Below are 15,641 nucleotides of genomic sequence, written 5' to 3'. Positions count from 1 at the left end.
GTATCACAGAGCACCCTCTTACAGGTGCCTCATCCCACTCAATTTGGCAAGCTGCAGCCGATTGCTGCTTTGGCCTTTTAGCTGCCTCTTTCCACCACTCCTGTGTGTGTGAATTTTTAAGAAGGCAAATGCAGCTGCAGCTCTTCATCTTCCCCTCATGTTGAGTCATATCTGAGAGGACTGATGGTGAGTTTGCCTGTCAGGGAGCTCCCATTTACATGCCCTGTTTACCTGCGGCCAGTCACTAGCAGGTTCCGCAGGGATCGATCTCAGGGCCAGCGCTCTTCCATGTTTTTATAAATGACTTAGACTCAGGCCATCAGGGATTGCTTAGTAAGTTTGCTGATGACACAAACTCGGGGGAGTTGTCAACACTTTCGAGGGCAGAGAGGCCCTGCAGAGAGATCTGGACAAATTGGAGAACTGGGCAATCACCAGCCACATGAAGTTCAACAAGGGCAAGTGCTGGATTTTGTTCCTGGGACCTGGCAGCCGTGGCTGTACATACAGACTGGGGGACGAGATGCTGGAAAGCAGCTCTGCAGAGAAGGATCTGGGGATTCTGGTTGACGGCAAGTTCAACATGAGCCAACAGTGCGCTGTGGCAACCAAGAGGCCACCCATGTCCTGGGTGCATCCAGCACAGCATTGCCAGCCAGGCAGGGAGGTGATTGTCCCGCTCTGCTCTGCACTGGTGCGGCCTCACCTGGAGCTCTGTGTGCAGTTCTGGGCAACACAGGACAAAAAGGATATAAAGCTACTGGAGAGTGTCCAGAAGAGGGACACGAAGTTGGTGAAGGGTTTGGAGAGGAAGCCGTGTGAGAAGTGGCTGAAGTTGCTTGGTTTGTTCAGCCTGGAGGAGACTGAGGGGAGACCTCATGGTGGCTACAGCTTCTTCACAAGTGGAGGAGGAGGGACAGGCGCTGATCTCTTCCCCCTTGTGACCAATGACAGAACCCGAGGGAATGGCAGGAAGATGTGCTGAGGAGGTTGAGGTTGGACATTAGGAAAAGGTTCTTCCCCCAGAGGGTGGTGGAGCACTGGAACAGGCTCCCCAGGGAGGTGTCACGGCCCCAAGCCTGACAGTGTTCAAGAAGAGACTGGACAACGCCCTCAGACACAAGGTGTGAAATGTGGGGTTGTCCTGTGCAGGGACAGGAGTTGGACTCAATGATCCTTTGGGTCCCTTCCAACCCAGGATGTTCTATGATTCTACCTGCCCTTCACCCTGTTTTGCTGCTGCAGCATTTTGAACAGACTTCAGCTTCCACTTCTGTGAGCAAGAGCTGAGGTTTGCTAGTTGAGAAGTCAGAAGACTCAAATTGCCTTGGCAGGAGTTGATGTTGGTTTGTTTTCAGCTCATGCTCATCGAAATTTTTATACTCTCAGATAATCCATCTCAGGATGATAGCTGGGGGCAGCCCTTGTCAACAAACATAATTTCAGAATACTTTTGCCTTGAGATAGTGACAGCTGCTACCTTGCTGTCCCAGGAGCTCTTACTGGTAGCTTGGCTGCTCACGACTAATCTTTTTGCTGTCTCTCTAGGAGGTAAAACACCTGCTTTTCAAAAAAAAATACATCTCCCCCCAAGCCTTGCGAGAAGGCGATGGGTAGAAGTATTCTGATTAAGGTATCTGGAAAGCATGGTGATTAAAGGGAGGAGATGTGAACTTGCTGGCAGTAGAACAAAAGCAGTTCAATGCTGCCGATTGGTGATTTCAGGTCTCCCTGAAAGACCTTCCTCACATTTTTTTTCTTCTGATCCTGTGACTTGAGTATACAGCAGACAAATATTACAATACAGCCCTCTGTTTTAATCAAGCACCCGTTCCTTTGTTCTTCATTTAATTTGCTCAAGTTCCCTATGTAAAGCTTGTGAAGAAGGATTGCCATCTCCTGGGCAAGGCAAACTAAGACAGTTTCTCCATCCATTCAGAAGTGGAATTGCTCTCTGCAGAGCAAGTTGACCCTATATCCTTTTCTGCCATGCATGAAAATAGTAGACACATGGCACGCAGGCTTCCTTGCCCTCTCATTTAAATCTGCAACGTGACACTTCGAAAGGCAATGTGACTAAACAGGCTGGAGCAATTCCACTACTCTGAGCTTCTGCTTGTGGTAACCCTCTGGGTGCTTAATGGTATCTAGGAGGGAATGGTTATTTACATTTGTTCTTAAACAAAAGCCATTTGTTGCACTGGGTGTAATGAAAGAATCTAATTTTTAATTGCTTCTGTCTTAAAATAAGATCTGTTTTAGGAGTCAGGATGTGGAAAGTGTTTACAACTGATGTGAGCGGTCAGTTTTTCAATGGTTAAACTTGTGATAGTTTCCTACGTACAGGAGCTGCACCGAAAGAATATTCAGGGATTTTTGCTCTCTGGAGTGCATCATATATTTGTTACATGGAGAAGGGTGACCCAGAGCTGTGACACTTCTGTTGAGGAGTGACTTAGTCCCTCTCTCAAGACTGAAAGCAAATATCACAGAAGTGCAGTCTCTGTGCAGCTCGGCAGTGCTGGTTTGTTCCTGCTGATGTTAAATGCTGGTCCAGCCATTTCTTCCCCTTTACACTACACACCCTCAGAGAATCCCCTCAGTCCTGTGAGCACATGTTAACGGGTAGAGTTTACTTTTTCATTTCTGCCATCATCTCAGCATCCTGATTTATAGCTTCTGTTCTAAATGCTGAATGGCAAGAAAAAAATTGGGTAGTTGTTTAGTGTTTTATGTCGTAGTTTGTAAAATCTGCAAAGCTGTTTTAATATTTTACTTTTTCAGGATGGTGGTTCACCATAGTTTTGCATGTTCAGGTCTAAGTAGCAATACCCTAGTCCTGGAATAGTCATCTCAGAAAGTTTCCAGACCTTTCCTAGAAACAGCTGTCTCTAAAAATCCTAATACATCTTGTGGTATCGAGGGTTCAGAAGTTACACAGCAGTTTCCGAATGCTGCAAAATTTGTGTGTGTAAACCTTAAAATAAATGTAAAACAGCACAGTGATGTACTCAAATTGTGTTAATTTAATGTTACTAAGTGGTAATAGGCTTAGATTGAAAATCTCACACGCAGTCCTTTTTTTCCTTTATACCTCATGATGTGTAAATAGAATTGGAGCAGGCAGTTGCTGGTTTGCTCAGAGCGTCTTGCAGTGATGAATGCTCTACTCAATAAATAATTGCAGAAATGCTACTTGAAAGGAGCCTCCAGTGACTGTGTCCCCCAGTCTCTCACTTGTAGCAGGACTGTGGCTAATGCTCCATCAGGTCAGACATGGCTTTGTCTAGATGAGTTTTAAAAACCTGCATAGATGGAGACTTTGCAGCCTCTCTGGGCAAGTTCTTCCAGTACTATACTGGTCTCTCAGAGATTTCTTTCTCCCCCCACTCCCCTAATGTCCAACCTGAGTGTCCCAAGCTGCAACCTATGGCCATTTCCCCCTGAAATATCTAGTTCCACTGAGAAGCCTGCGGCTGTTGTCTTTAACTCTCCTTCAAGTATTGGTAAGGCTGCTGCTAGGTGATACCTTAGCCTAAGTTATCACAGTGCTCTCAGCCTTTACTCCTGGGTTACACAAAAGAGCGGCAAGCTTATCCTTTGTGTAGGAAAATCTCTGGAGTAATGCGGAGTGGCTCATCAGCAGTAGGACGCATTGTTTGGACCTCACCCCAACACCTTCTTGTCAGGGGAAGGGAGCAAGCGGAGAAGACCCCTGCCATGAGCGGTGGTGGCCTGGTGCCGCGTTCAGGGGTACCAGAGCCAGCTGGAGGGCTGGCTGGAGGTTTGATTATGGGGGGTGGACATTCACAGGACGTGATTTGGGTGGATAACCGAAGGGTGGTAACTCTCACTTTCTAATCTGGTATTCCTGATGTTCGTACCTGCACCTGCTGTGATCAGACTAAGTGCAAGGTGTTTTGTGCTGTCCCTGTTCTGAAGGATGTGTTTCCTCTGCTTGTACCCCCCTGCAGCGTTCCAACCCCCATGCTGCCTACCCCAACCCCGGACCAAGCACATCGCAGCCACAGAGCAGCATGGGGTATTCAGCTACCTCCCAGCAGCCGCCCCAGTACTCCCATCAGACGCACCGGTACTGAGCTGCATCCCAGGAACGCCCGTGCACTGTCGCTGATGCTGCGGGACCGGCCGCGCAGCTGCCCGCCCGGAGCCCGGCGCGGGCCGCGAGAATGTACTGTACAACCACACCTCCCACCTGTCCGGCCGCCACCACACACCCCCTTCCACAGCGCCCAGTGGCGGCTCCCGAATCGTACCTGGCTTTTGGGGTTAGACTTGAAGAGAAAGTGCTAGCACAGTTTGTGTTGTGGATATGCTACTTCCATGATTTACTTGACATGGTTCAGACTGACCGATGCTTTTTTCTTTTAATTTTTTTCAGTGACAGTCTGTAGCAGTTGAAGCTGTGAAATGTGCTAGGGGCAAGCATTTCTGTTGTCGTATGTGGTGAATTAATTCTCTTGATGTAACAACTTTATCTGACCAATAGTACACAACATCTTTGGTACTTGAAGCATACAGTTTATGTTACCATGGCAAAAAAGCAAACTAACCATGACTCCGATTGAGACGATTTTGGTAGACATTTATTTTAGTGACTTTTGTGGGTTGGTTCGTTTTCCACCTAGATCAGTGTTTTATGACCGACACGATTGCTATGATGAGATTTGGTTTTTTTGAGAACATGAAAACATTTGCATTTTTTTTCCAGCAATTATGAATGTCCCAAAGATTAATTTCTGACATAAGTTTTTGGTTTTGTTTTTAACTCTATGACTTGACTGGTATTAAAGCTGCTATTTGATAGTTAAATAAGTATGTTGTCATTGATATAAACATGTTTGGTTCAGCAAACAAACTAAAATGATTGTCATAGACAGTGTTTTATTTTTTTCCTGTTAGTGTTAATGGTTTGTGAGCATGCTTTGAGATTAAAGAAGCATGAATGATATTTCCTAAAAAGGTGCGGCATCCATTCAGATATTTTGTCATGATTTTTGAGAACCAGCTTGGTGTAGTGGATTTTAAATTTTGTTCACTTAATTATGTTTTTTTAAAACGTTCGCACGTTGCTTAGGGGTGCCATTGCTACAGCGAAGGATCAAGGTGTTAGGAGAGCCTTAGAATTTATGAGGAAAAACTTACAATGTACTGTATCAAACTATTTTACATGAATGACACAAGTATTCTGAATTAAAAAATCAAACATTGTTAAAACAAGGTGTTATGTAATAAATTTATTTTTCATAAATCTGCATATGACCTTTGCCTGTATTCCTTTTTATCAGCGACAAGACCCTGCTCCCCCGTTGTACATCTATATTGAGTTGTGTCCTGAGAAACAGTATCAGACAGGAATTTTTCTTGCAGCAGGCAGGTTCCCATTAGCTGCTGAGCAGCAGTCTTTATTTTAAATAGCAGAAAAAAATACAGCGCCTTCATAACATGTCATTAACCCCGTTGCGTACACGTAGCTGATCAGCCGGAGATACACTGAACATGGGTTTATTACCAGCTACATTTCACAGATCAGACAGCACCTTTTCATCTACAAAATCTAGAGATGTTCCTGTCTGAATAGTTCTTCTAAGGTTTCTGTAGCTCATTGTGGTATCTAATATTGCTCCATGACATAAATATATACAATATATGCAAGGGTTTTTTTTCTGCTTCATGCAGTGTGAATATCAGCTGCTATGATCTGTTCAAATGCACTGAGCTGCTGATGGGGGCAAAAGAAAAACAGATCGGTAGCCAGCCTGAAATGCAAACCATGTTTGAGGTGAAGATGAAATTAGCTAAGTAGAGGTTTAAGTATTCAGGAGACTTAAAACTGAAGAAAAAAATCTGAGTGCAGTTTATGCTGCTTTAGTAATAGTGCGCGATACATGCTGCGTTTTGCCATAAGTGCTGTAAAAATCTGGCTTTCTTCAGTTTCTAGAATAAAAATACATATACAGGTGGGAGTGCCTGAAACATCTTTTTTTTTTTTATTTGTTCTAAAATTAAAGCCTTTTTTCATCCTTAATTTGTGTATAGGCTTTGAACTTGATTGTTCACTGTCTCTGCCCTCTTACCAGGTACTAATATGGTGTCAAGAGTAACTTTTCTTTGGCCTGGAATTTTTGCCGTCTTGTTGAAGCATACTCAGATCAGTCCATAACAGTTAATGTTATTCATACTATTTGATACCAGTGCTTTGCTTAAAAGTAGCAGGTTGGCTTTAATTTCAGTTTTGCAAAGGGAAATGCATCCAGCTGATAAAAAGGACTCTTGCCATTAGTTTGCACTTGAATTTAATTTTCCTATTAAGAAGGTATTTGAGATGAAGACACAGCATATCAACTAATTATAATAAAACTAAATTATACTCTACATTTAGTTCTAAATAGTCTGCTGCTCTTGGTAATTTAGTTCATTCTTACTGCATTATTTGTAGACATATTGCAGATTACATCAACAAACTGAGATCCTACGGGGGAATAAAACCTTAATGTTTGACTTTTTCTGATGTCTCCGCTGGTCATTTTGGAGGAGGAATTTGAGGTTTCTTTCTCTAGAACTGCAGAAAGAGAAGGTTTTTCTGTGCTTGGTATAAGCTCTAACACCTTCAAGATGTGGTGTATTTCTGTTGCAGATAAGGTTAATCCTATAATATCTGTGACAATCACAAATAATCTCCATCAAATAAGTTTGGTATCTGTTTTGCTTCTTAAATACTGGTTTTAGGAATACTGAGAGCAAGGCTCTACGTTATTTTCCTGAACTGTAAAATAAAACACATCTGTCCCTGTTTTGCTCCGGGCAGGGGCTTTATGTGAGGGGTCCAGAAACAGGGGAGGAAGGCGGCACCTTTGAGGACATTTAATAGAAGAACCGCAAATGGGTGGGTGGGAGCCGGCATGCAGCAGCCGCCTGTGGGATGTGGCAGCGTTTCTCACCAGATTCAAGAGCTTCCAAGCTTTTCATTTTTCACCACCTATTACCTGGACCAATCCCAATGTATTTCAAGCAGCTGGAGTCTGGGAGCCTGTCTTCCTGGCTCTGATAAAAGAACAAATGTTTTTCTAGAGTAGGCTTATGTTAACTTGATTGTGAGGGTAAATATGCTGTTGCGCTTTTGCCTAGTTACCCGCAGCGAGCCCAGTTCCTGGCGGCTCTGAATTTATCCTGTCTGGTAAGGACCCGTCTTCTTTAGGAAGAAATAAGTAACTTCAATGATCCTTTTTGAAGAGGGTTTCGGCGATGGGAGGAGCAGTCTGAGGGAGGGAACAGGAGTCTGGTTCTATCCCGTCCTTTCCTGTGTGTGTGTCAATAGGGAAACACTCGCTGAACTCACTGAGTTGCCCGTGGCAATGCCCAAGCAATGCGCAGTGAGGGGCTGGCCACCATTAGCTCAGGTTTTCTTTCGGCTTCCTTTTCCCTTCATTCTGAAGGCACCGCAGGGCAGAGTCTGTTCTGAGTCTGGGGTGACCCCTCAGGTAGCTGGGGCAGGAGAGGAGCGAGCAAACGTGTCTCTACAAGTTCCATTTTACTTTCTGTGTGCAGTGCTTAGTTTTTACGGGATTTCTGTTTCCATGCTTTGCTTTCTCAGGGGAGATGCTTGATGCAGGTGGCAGGTGTATGCCATTGCCTGTTCAAACAGTGGCACAATCCTTGGTGCCTCGTTTGTGCTGGGTGGGCTCCTCCAGAAGAAAAGAGTAGGTTCCTCTGTATTTCTTCGCTGAGGGCCATCCACAGCTCAAGTGTGGCCATGGTAGCTTTGCACAAAGCTTTCTCTACAACATGGAACAGCACATTTCTGTGAGACTGACCACTAGCACGTTCTCATTTCTGATCATTAGGATGTTGTGGTGTCAACTCAACCTTCCTTTACTAACTGCAGCAAGAAGATGACAGCAAGGCGTGAGTGAAGCGTGCGGGTGTTGGCCACGTCATGTGAAATGGCCTTAAGCCCTGTCAAAAAGGATCCTGGAAGCTGTTCCGATCATTGTCACCTTCCTGTATGTCCCTTGCCCATTCAGACCTCAGCAGAGGTGGCAGTGAGAACAAGGGTTAGAGTCAGTTGCGAGTGAAGGTTTTATGTGAAGAAATGACTTGTGCTGCTCCCCAGTGTCCATCAATTTCTTTCTGAAAGAGCTCTCTGAACAATAAGCAGCTCCTGTTGTATCTCCCCCAAGCCCATGCTGGCGTCACTGAAAGGCAAGCTCTGATCTCTGCCTTTCATGTGTGGTGGCTGTTGATTTCATGGGTACGGTCAGGCCTTTGACTGCCATGGAGTGGGACAACAGTGGTGGGATGAGCCCACAGGATCTTGTATTGGTTGTTGTCTGTTGGAAAGGAAAGACACAGATTGTATCTTGGAGCCAGGGGTGAAGTTGAGACCCTGCCATTTGGACTAAATGTTGTTGCCTATTTTCTGCAGAAGGACTGAGGGATGTGGTGCTCCCTACACGCTCTTTTATTTACAGCACTGAACAGAGCAGCCTGTTTTTGTTGGGTAGCGCCATGTCTCAGCATCTTCCTCTAGGCTGACAGTGCTTCAGTATGCCAGCTCTGAGACAGTTTAATAGCCAGCATCCCTTGAAAACAAGGTAGATGAGCTTAATTCAGTGTGATTTGCTTGTCACAGCTATGAATAAAGAACACTTTGTGAAGTCATGTCAGACATATGAACAATGGGATGTACAAACTGTGCTCTAGCAGTAGGAGAGGTAGAGAAAAAGGTGTTTACCCTCTGAAAGCAAAACAGAAACAAAGCTGCTTCTTCCACCAGGACTCTTGCCGTAAGTTCCTCTCCTCGGGGATTTTAAGCAGCCTTGTCTCGATGGTTGGTTTCAGTGGTGGCAGAAGGCAGCTATCTCCAGAGGAATGTCTTCTGTTAGAGGGATCCTGTGCCGTAGAGCTTGGCACCAGCACTGATGTTAATGAAGCCATTGCCCTGAATTGTAAAATAAAACACATCTGTCCCTGTTTTGCTCCGGACAGGGGCTTTATGTGAGGGGTCCAGAAACGGGAAGAAGGCAGCACCTTTGAGGACATTTAATAGAAGAGCCGCAAATGGGCGGGCGGGAGAGCACGCAGCAGCCGCCTGTGGGATGTGGCAGCGTTTCTCACCAGATTCAAGAGCTTCCAAGCTTTTCATTTTTCACCACCTATTACCTGCACCAATCCCAATGTATTTCAAGCAGCTGGAGTCTGGGAGCCTGTCTTCCTTGCTCTGATAAAAGAACAAATGTTTTTCTAGAGTAGGCTTATGTTAACTTGATTGTGAGGGTAAATATGCTGTTGCACTTTCGCCTTGGCACCCGCAGCGAGCCCAGTTCCTGGCGGCTCTGAATTTATCCTGTCTGGTAAGGACCCAGCTTCTTTAGGAAGAAGTAAGTAACTTCAATGATCCCTTTTGAAGAGGGTTTCGGCGATGGGAGGAGCAGTCTGAGGGAGGGAACAGGAGTCTGGTTCCAGCCCAGGATGGGAATCTGGACAAGCTCCACTGTTGCTCTGAAAGCTCCTGGGTCACAAGATACTGAAAAGCCCTTCTCAGCCTGCCAGGTTTAGGTTGTCTTTCCTTGGCCCTCACATGCAGCTTTACTACCCCTTTGTGTCTCTGGTCCTCCTTAGGTGGGCTGAGTTCTCCACCTGAGCCAGGGGAGGTGCAGAAGGGGCGAGTGCAAGAAGCACCTGTTATTTAAGCAGTGCAGCGCATCTTGACATGTAACCCCATGCCCACAGAAGCTCCAAGGACAGCCTTTACAGCATCTGCTTTCCTGAAATGTTTCCTTTTCCTCAGCATGGGGTGTGGGAAAGCTGCAGTGTGCTTAGAGCAAGCACCAGCTTCATATTTGTGGGAGCTTTGGACTTGTATGGTGCTTTACCCACGGTGTCTGAGGAGCAGCAGCCTCTGTCACCCCACCAGTTACACAAGGAATGCAGCAAGTAGACTGGTGAAGGGAGGGAGACGAGGGAGGGATGTGTGTAAGGAAGGTGCCTATGGGAGTGCTGAGATGAGAGCTGGAAAGCCCAGAGCAGACACTTATGGAAGGCACCATTACACCTTTCCCATAGGTGCTATATGGGAAGGTGAAGAGGTATTGTCTTACCTTTTGAGGTAGGACATCTTTAATGGGAGCTCATTCCTCCTCTGAGTCACTGGGCCAAAATCTGACAGTGTCCTACATTTGTGTCTCCAGTTTATGCAGGGTTGCCTAAAGGCAAGGTATCCAGCAGCTGGTCTTCCCACAAGATGCTGGCAGGGTGTGCACAGAGCTATTCTTATCAATCAACTTTTTAAATTAAAATTCTTTTGCTGTTTATAGTATTTTTACGTAGGGACCCGTAGGGCTTCCTACACCAGCCAAACTCGTCCTTAGTGAGTTCTTCCTGTTAATGGGTAGGGAATTCTAAAGAATAAATTGTTTAGCATGCTTCGTATCAGCTTCAGCTACGTAGATCAGAATATGGAGATACCAGCAGGTTGTGGAGAAGGATTCTTTGGGGATAAATTCTCCATTTGGGTGCCGGGAACGATCACTGTGGTGGCTGTGTGCTTTGAGGTGTGCTCACCTCAGTGCGGACAGTTCATACACAGCTCAGGCCTTCTTGAAGTCCTCTGTGCACAGGCTTCAGGCTTTGCCCTGGCTCTCTGCCCCATCTTACCTTCAGAAGATCAGGAGAAGGTGGGAGAAGTGTGATGTCCCAGCCCAGGAACTTGGAAATCTCTATATAAGCTCCTAATATATGTTCCACTACCACCAGCCAAGTGAGTATGTAAGAAATCCCTGCAGTTTATTTACATGCCGGACAAAAGCAGCTGGTTTGAAAATCCCACCCCAGTTGCCTTGGAGGCTCTGCTGTGAGAGCCCACCGGGGCTTGTCCGCAGAGCAGCCTGTGCGTCCCGAGTGACGGGTGGCCGCTGCCTGGGGACCAAGAGCAGCTGCCTGATCAGATCTCACCCAGCCCTCGCGCTGTGTGCGAAGAGGTGAGCCTGTCATTTGCAATCACACGCTTCTCCGGCTCCCTGGGAGGCACCAGCGCTGCTGGTCGGGTCTGAGTGCAGGAGGAGGTGGCAGCCGCGGACAGCGAGCTGCTGCTGAGTCCTGCTGGCTGATCGTACCCTGGGGCTCTGCGGGACAGCGGTGGCTCGAAATGCTGTGGGGACCCGCTGTCAGAAGATGGGAAACCTCCTTTTCCCCGATTGCAAAGCTGAAGAGTGTGTGGACGCTTAAAGGCAAATCAACTTGCCCAAAGGGGGACTGAAGGAGGAGAACACCTGAGGGTGCACAGTTGCTTTACACAGCACTTGGTTGCTGGTGTTGCTTGAAGTGTTTGCTGGGAGCTGCAGTCCTGTTCTCAGCCCCCACAGGGATTTATTGCCGTGCCTGGCAAACTGGGAGGAGTGTAGCACCCCAAATGTGTGTACGGTGGGATGCAGTTACTGGGAAAACTGGTGATGTGGGCACAGAACCGCTGCTCTGACAAACTGCGAGCTGGGTCGTGTTGTTGAGAAAAAACTTCTCAGTGAGGGTGACAGACACTGGAACAGGCTGCCCAGGGGGGTTGTGGAGTCTCCTTCTCTGGAGACATTCAAATCCCACCTGGACATGTTCTTGTGCGACCTCACCTAGGCGTTCCTGCTCCAGCAGGGGAATTGGACTGGATGATCTTTTGAGGTCCCTTCCAATCCCAAACATACTGTGATACTGTGTGATACATTAAATGGACCATTTTGGTGAAAATATTACAGAGTGGGAGGTGTCTCTAAGAGTGATTTTATCTTCCATCAGGAGGGAAGACAGTGAAACTGGATCAACATAAAACACAAGAGTGAAAGTTTAGTAAAACAGGGTTTCTGCAGAGATTTTGGCTGTTTTTCAGCAGGTTGAACAACAAGCTAAAAGCATCACCCCCCTTCTCTAATTGCAAGAGTGATGCCAGCAACCGCTGATGGTTCGAGTTGAGTTCTGTACCTGGACAGAAATACACAAAAGGGAAGGTGGTTTTACATTGCCTTCCCTGCAGAAGACCAACGCCTGCAGGAGAGATTGTGCACATCCCCAGCAACATCACAGGGAGAGATTTTGTGCCTTCATCTCACAGACTTCAGGCTGAAGCTCCACCAGCGACCTTATAGCAAGAATGGTTTAGAGTCAGCAGATGTGGTTTGGGATCAGGATCCCCCAAAAAAACCATCACCAAACCCGCTCAGGCTTCCAACTCAGGGTGATTGCAAGAGGGGAAAAAAATCCACCACCTGTCAAACTACAAATCACGGAAGGAAATATGTGGATATGATGTTGACAGTGAAAATACCAAAAAATGAGGTAAGAGAAGTTAAAAGGAGTGCCAGAATGAAAAGTAACTAGAGAAAAAGGCAAACCAGAGGTCTGGAGGTGCTCTGGAGGTGCCTGAATCCGAGGGTGCCACAGGGTGGGTGAGGAGGTGGCGAGGTTTGGGGCTGGGCGGCACCAGGGCCTGCGGCTCCCCACCATGCAGCCACGGCCCCTTTGCATCCCCAAATAGCATCGGGGTTTCCCAGTGCTGATCCTCCCAAAATCAAGCCCAAATATCTCACGAAGAAAAAACACATCTCTCTCACAGGCGGTGATCTGGGGGGCATGTCGGTGAGTGACCCCGGGGAGGGCATTGCCCACCCCATGCCAGGGGCAGATGCAGGGACCGGTGGTGATGCTCTGCAGTGCGGCACCTGCGATGACTGGTGCATGTCATTGTTTAATACTACACTGCATGAAGGAGAATCTAATAGGAGAAAATGTAGCTAAAACTCCATCTCAAGCTCTTACTGTTCAAGCCTCACATAGAGGATGTTATTTCTAATAAATATTTTAGGCAGTAAAGCTTCCTTCAGAGAGGGCTGCTGCATTCCCGTTGTGTGCCTTCTCATGCGGAGAAGCCCACATTAGCTACTTCCAGTATTCAAACACTTGATATATAGTATCTGTTCTATGGAAAAATGCCTCAGGGTGAAATGTGTTTAATAGAGAGAGGCTAATACGTGCATGATTTATCTCATTTTGGTAAGTTCATGCCTTTAATTCAGTAACCCCATGAGCTACACTTAACTGTATTCAATAAAGATGATCTAAAGGAGATGTTCGTGCAGGTGAAAGATTCAAGAACTGGCAGAAAGAATGTTATAAATAAGTGGGCTTGAAGTAAACAGGGAGCTCAGGCAGAACTCTTCCCCAGGATAAATGTCTTGAGCATCATTAAGCCAGTACTAATGGCTCTGTGTGCTGCAGAAATCTCTTCCTCTGAAAGGAAAAAGCTGTGAGAGAGACTTTCATTAGGGAGAAAATGCCACCTTACGCTCCGGCTGTGACCCAAATCCTGCAGCAATCCGTTACGAGCTGTCGTCTTGGGGAGCAGCCCTGGCAGAGCATGCCGGAACGTCTTGAAATAAGGTGGCATTATGAAGGGCACAGGAAGGTGGATTTACAAGCAGCCAGAGGAAAGAGGTGTGACAGCCCATGGCTTTATTCTCCACCTGCTTTGGAAAACCTTTAGACACGTACCAGGGTGCGCAAAACACTTCTTTACAGAAAATGGTGCATGCGAACTATGCAACAGCAAGACAAGGAAATATGGTCTCTGAAGAGCCATTTGGGGCTGTAATTGCCCAGTTTGAATGTAAAACTAAAGTAAATAGCACTGGAAGCTGAATCACCCAATTGCAGACCTGAAGCACTTCAAAGTTAGGTCTAAAGATATCATCTGTGCTTCAGAGTTACTGGCTGTATGGAGAAAAAAAGGGCACCGAAAAAGAAAAAAAGGCACTGCAGCATTGACCGTGGCTGTGCAAGGGGCTTTGGGACGCAGGGCGGGCATTGCCCCAGCCCTGTGCTGGCGGCCAGCAGAGCTGTGCAGGAGCCGGCAGCAGTGGGTCACTGCGGGCAGCCGGATCTGCCAGCCTGGGCCAGGTCTGTCCTCCCAGCCTCCGCACCAACGGGCCCGTGCTCCAGCCTGCCCCGTAAAGACAGAAAGCTTTATGGAATTACATTATTTTAAACCCATGGTGTCCTACTTGAGGCCATGTGTGGGCCAAGCACTGCGCAGCTTTGCTTTACTGACACAAGGGCACCCAGCAGCTTGGAGACATCACCATGGAACACTTTCATGGTCATCTCCTGCCCAGCACCCGGGCAAGCAGCACCCGGTGCCCACCGGCTCGCTCAGCACCAGGGTCTGCAGTGCTCTGCCATACCTGCGAGGAAGCCCCTCGGGGACCATTTTCCTCCCCGATGCTCACTGTAGCACTATGGAGAGCCACGGCCTCTGTGCAGCTGGGCTGCCGAGATGCTCTGCTCCTTCACCCTCGGCAAGGAGAAGAGGCAGCGGTGGGTGCAGGGTGGTCGAATGTACAGAGCAGTTGCCGTCTTGGGAAAAAGGATAAGAGTTTTTCAGTCCAGCCAAAGGAAGAGGTGATAGAGGGGGCGTGAGGATGGCCAACAGGCCATCTTCCAGCCTCATCCAGGTCAGTGCCTTGGAGACAGCAAGTGAAAGCAGGAGGCAGTGGCTTCAAACTGGAGAGGTGCTTTCACACATTGTGTTGTTACACGATGGAGCTCTGCCATGAGAGGCTGCCAGTGCTGGCCACAGCTTCAAAACGTGGCAGGAAAAAATCATGAAAATAAATTCATCCAAAGGCTATTGCCTACAGAGACATAAACTCTGGCCCGGGAAGTCCCTTGGGTCCCCAGGGGTGGGGAGGAGAGCTTGGGGTGGCACTGCAATGGCTTCACCCTGTCCTTACTCTCCTCCTGTGGCATCTGCTGCTGATAGGGACAAGCCATGGAGTTGGATGGACATTTGATCTGATCAAGAGTGACCACTCCTCTACAACATGAAGTCTCACGTGGTTGAGGCAGCTGTCACCGCCCTAATGGTCAAAGCTCAAAATCTTCAGAAGTTGAAAAATCAGCACTGGAGCAAAGTGAGTGAGAAGAGACACTGAGCTGTCAGTGTTAGAGGAGGGGACAAGAGAGGCAAAGGTGTCACAGTCCCTGAGGCAGGGGCTGCTGCTACCACAGCTCCTGCTGCCGGCACCACCATGAGCCTGGGCATCACTGGGGGGAGCGGGAAGGGGCCAAGGAGCTGTAGCAGGAGTTAGCAGGGGCAGAAAGAAGAGCAGATGGAGGAGAGGACAAATGTGAGCAGTGCGAGCACCCCAACCTGTGCAACCATGGTGGTACGCATAGTACCAGGTCCTGTTACTTCCTTCTGCCCCCAGCACTTATGTCACTGGAATAAACAAACCAGGTCTTCTCAGCCCCCAAGGAGGCCTCAGTGCTCCTGGTGCCCACAGTCCTCTCAAAGACCCAGCAGCCAGTGCTGGGGCTTGTACCGAGGAAGCTGTAAGTCTTGTTTCTATTCCAGTGCATCATCGCCACAGGGGGGGCTGGCATCAGAAGCCTGGGCTGAGGCACAGACAGATGCTCAGCTTGTCTGGGATGGAGCTGTTGTGATGACTGGAAAATGGGAAGGGATTTTCCAAAGCATGTGGCACAAAGCTGACACTTTTTTGTTTTTCCTGGTACTTTCAGAAGGGAATTCTATGGCAATGAGCTCATCTGTTTGTAAGGTTCAGCAAGGGCAGCCAAAC

General features: G+C 47.5%; 1 protein-coding gene across 12 annotated transcripts in view; it reads left to right on the top strand.

Moving 5' to 3' along the window:
- CDK8 (cyclin dependent kinase 8) overlaps positions 1 to 5,266 on the top strand; it is an 80,541-nt gene extending 75,275 nt beyond the window's left edge. For all 12 annotated transcript variants that reach the window (XM_080358658.1, XM_080358657.1, XM_080358660.1 and 9 more), the window contains one exon: positions 3,975 to 5,266. In XM_080358658.1, coding sequence (XP_080214784.1) covers positions 3,975 to 4,100 — 126 coding nt within the window. In that variant the 3' untranslated portion in view covers positions 4,101 to 5,266. The remainder of the gene's footprint in view (positions 1 to 3,974) is intronic.
- Positions 5,267 to 15,641: the final 10,375 nt, after the last annotated feature.

The sequence above is a fragment of the Nesoenas mayeri genome (assembly GCF_963082525.1).
Source record: "Nesoenas mayeri genome assembly, chromosome: 1".
In the NCBI taxonomy this organism is placed as follows: domain Eukaryota; kingdom Metazoa; phylum Chordata; class Aves; order Columbiformes; family Columbidae; genus Nesoenas; species Nesoenas mayeri.
This window is presented reverse-complemented; position numbering and strand designations above follow the sequence as displayed.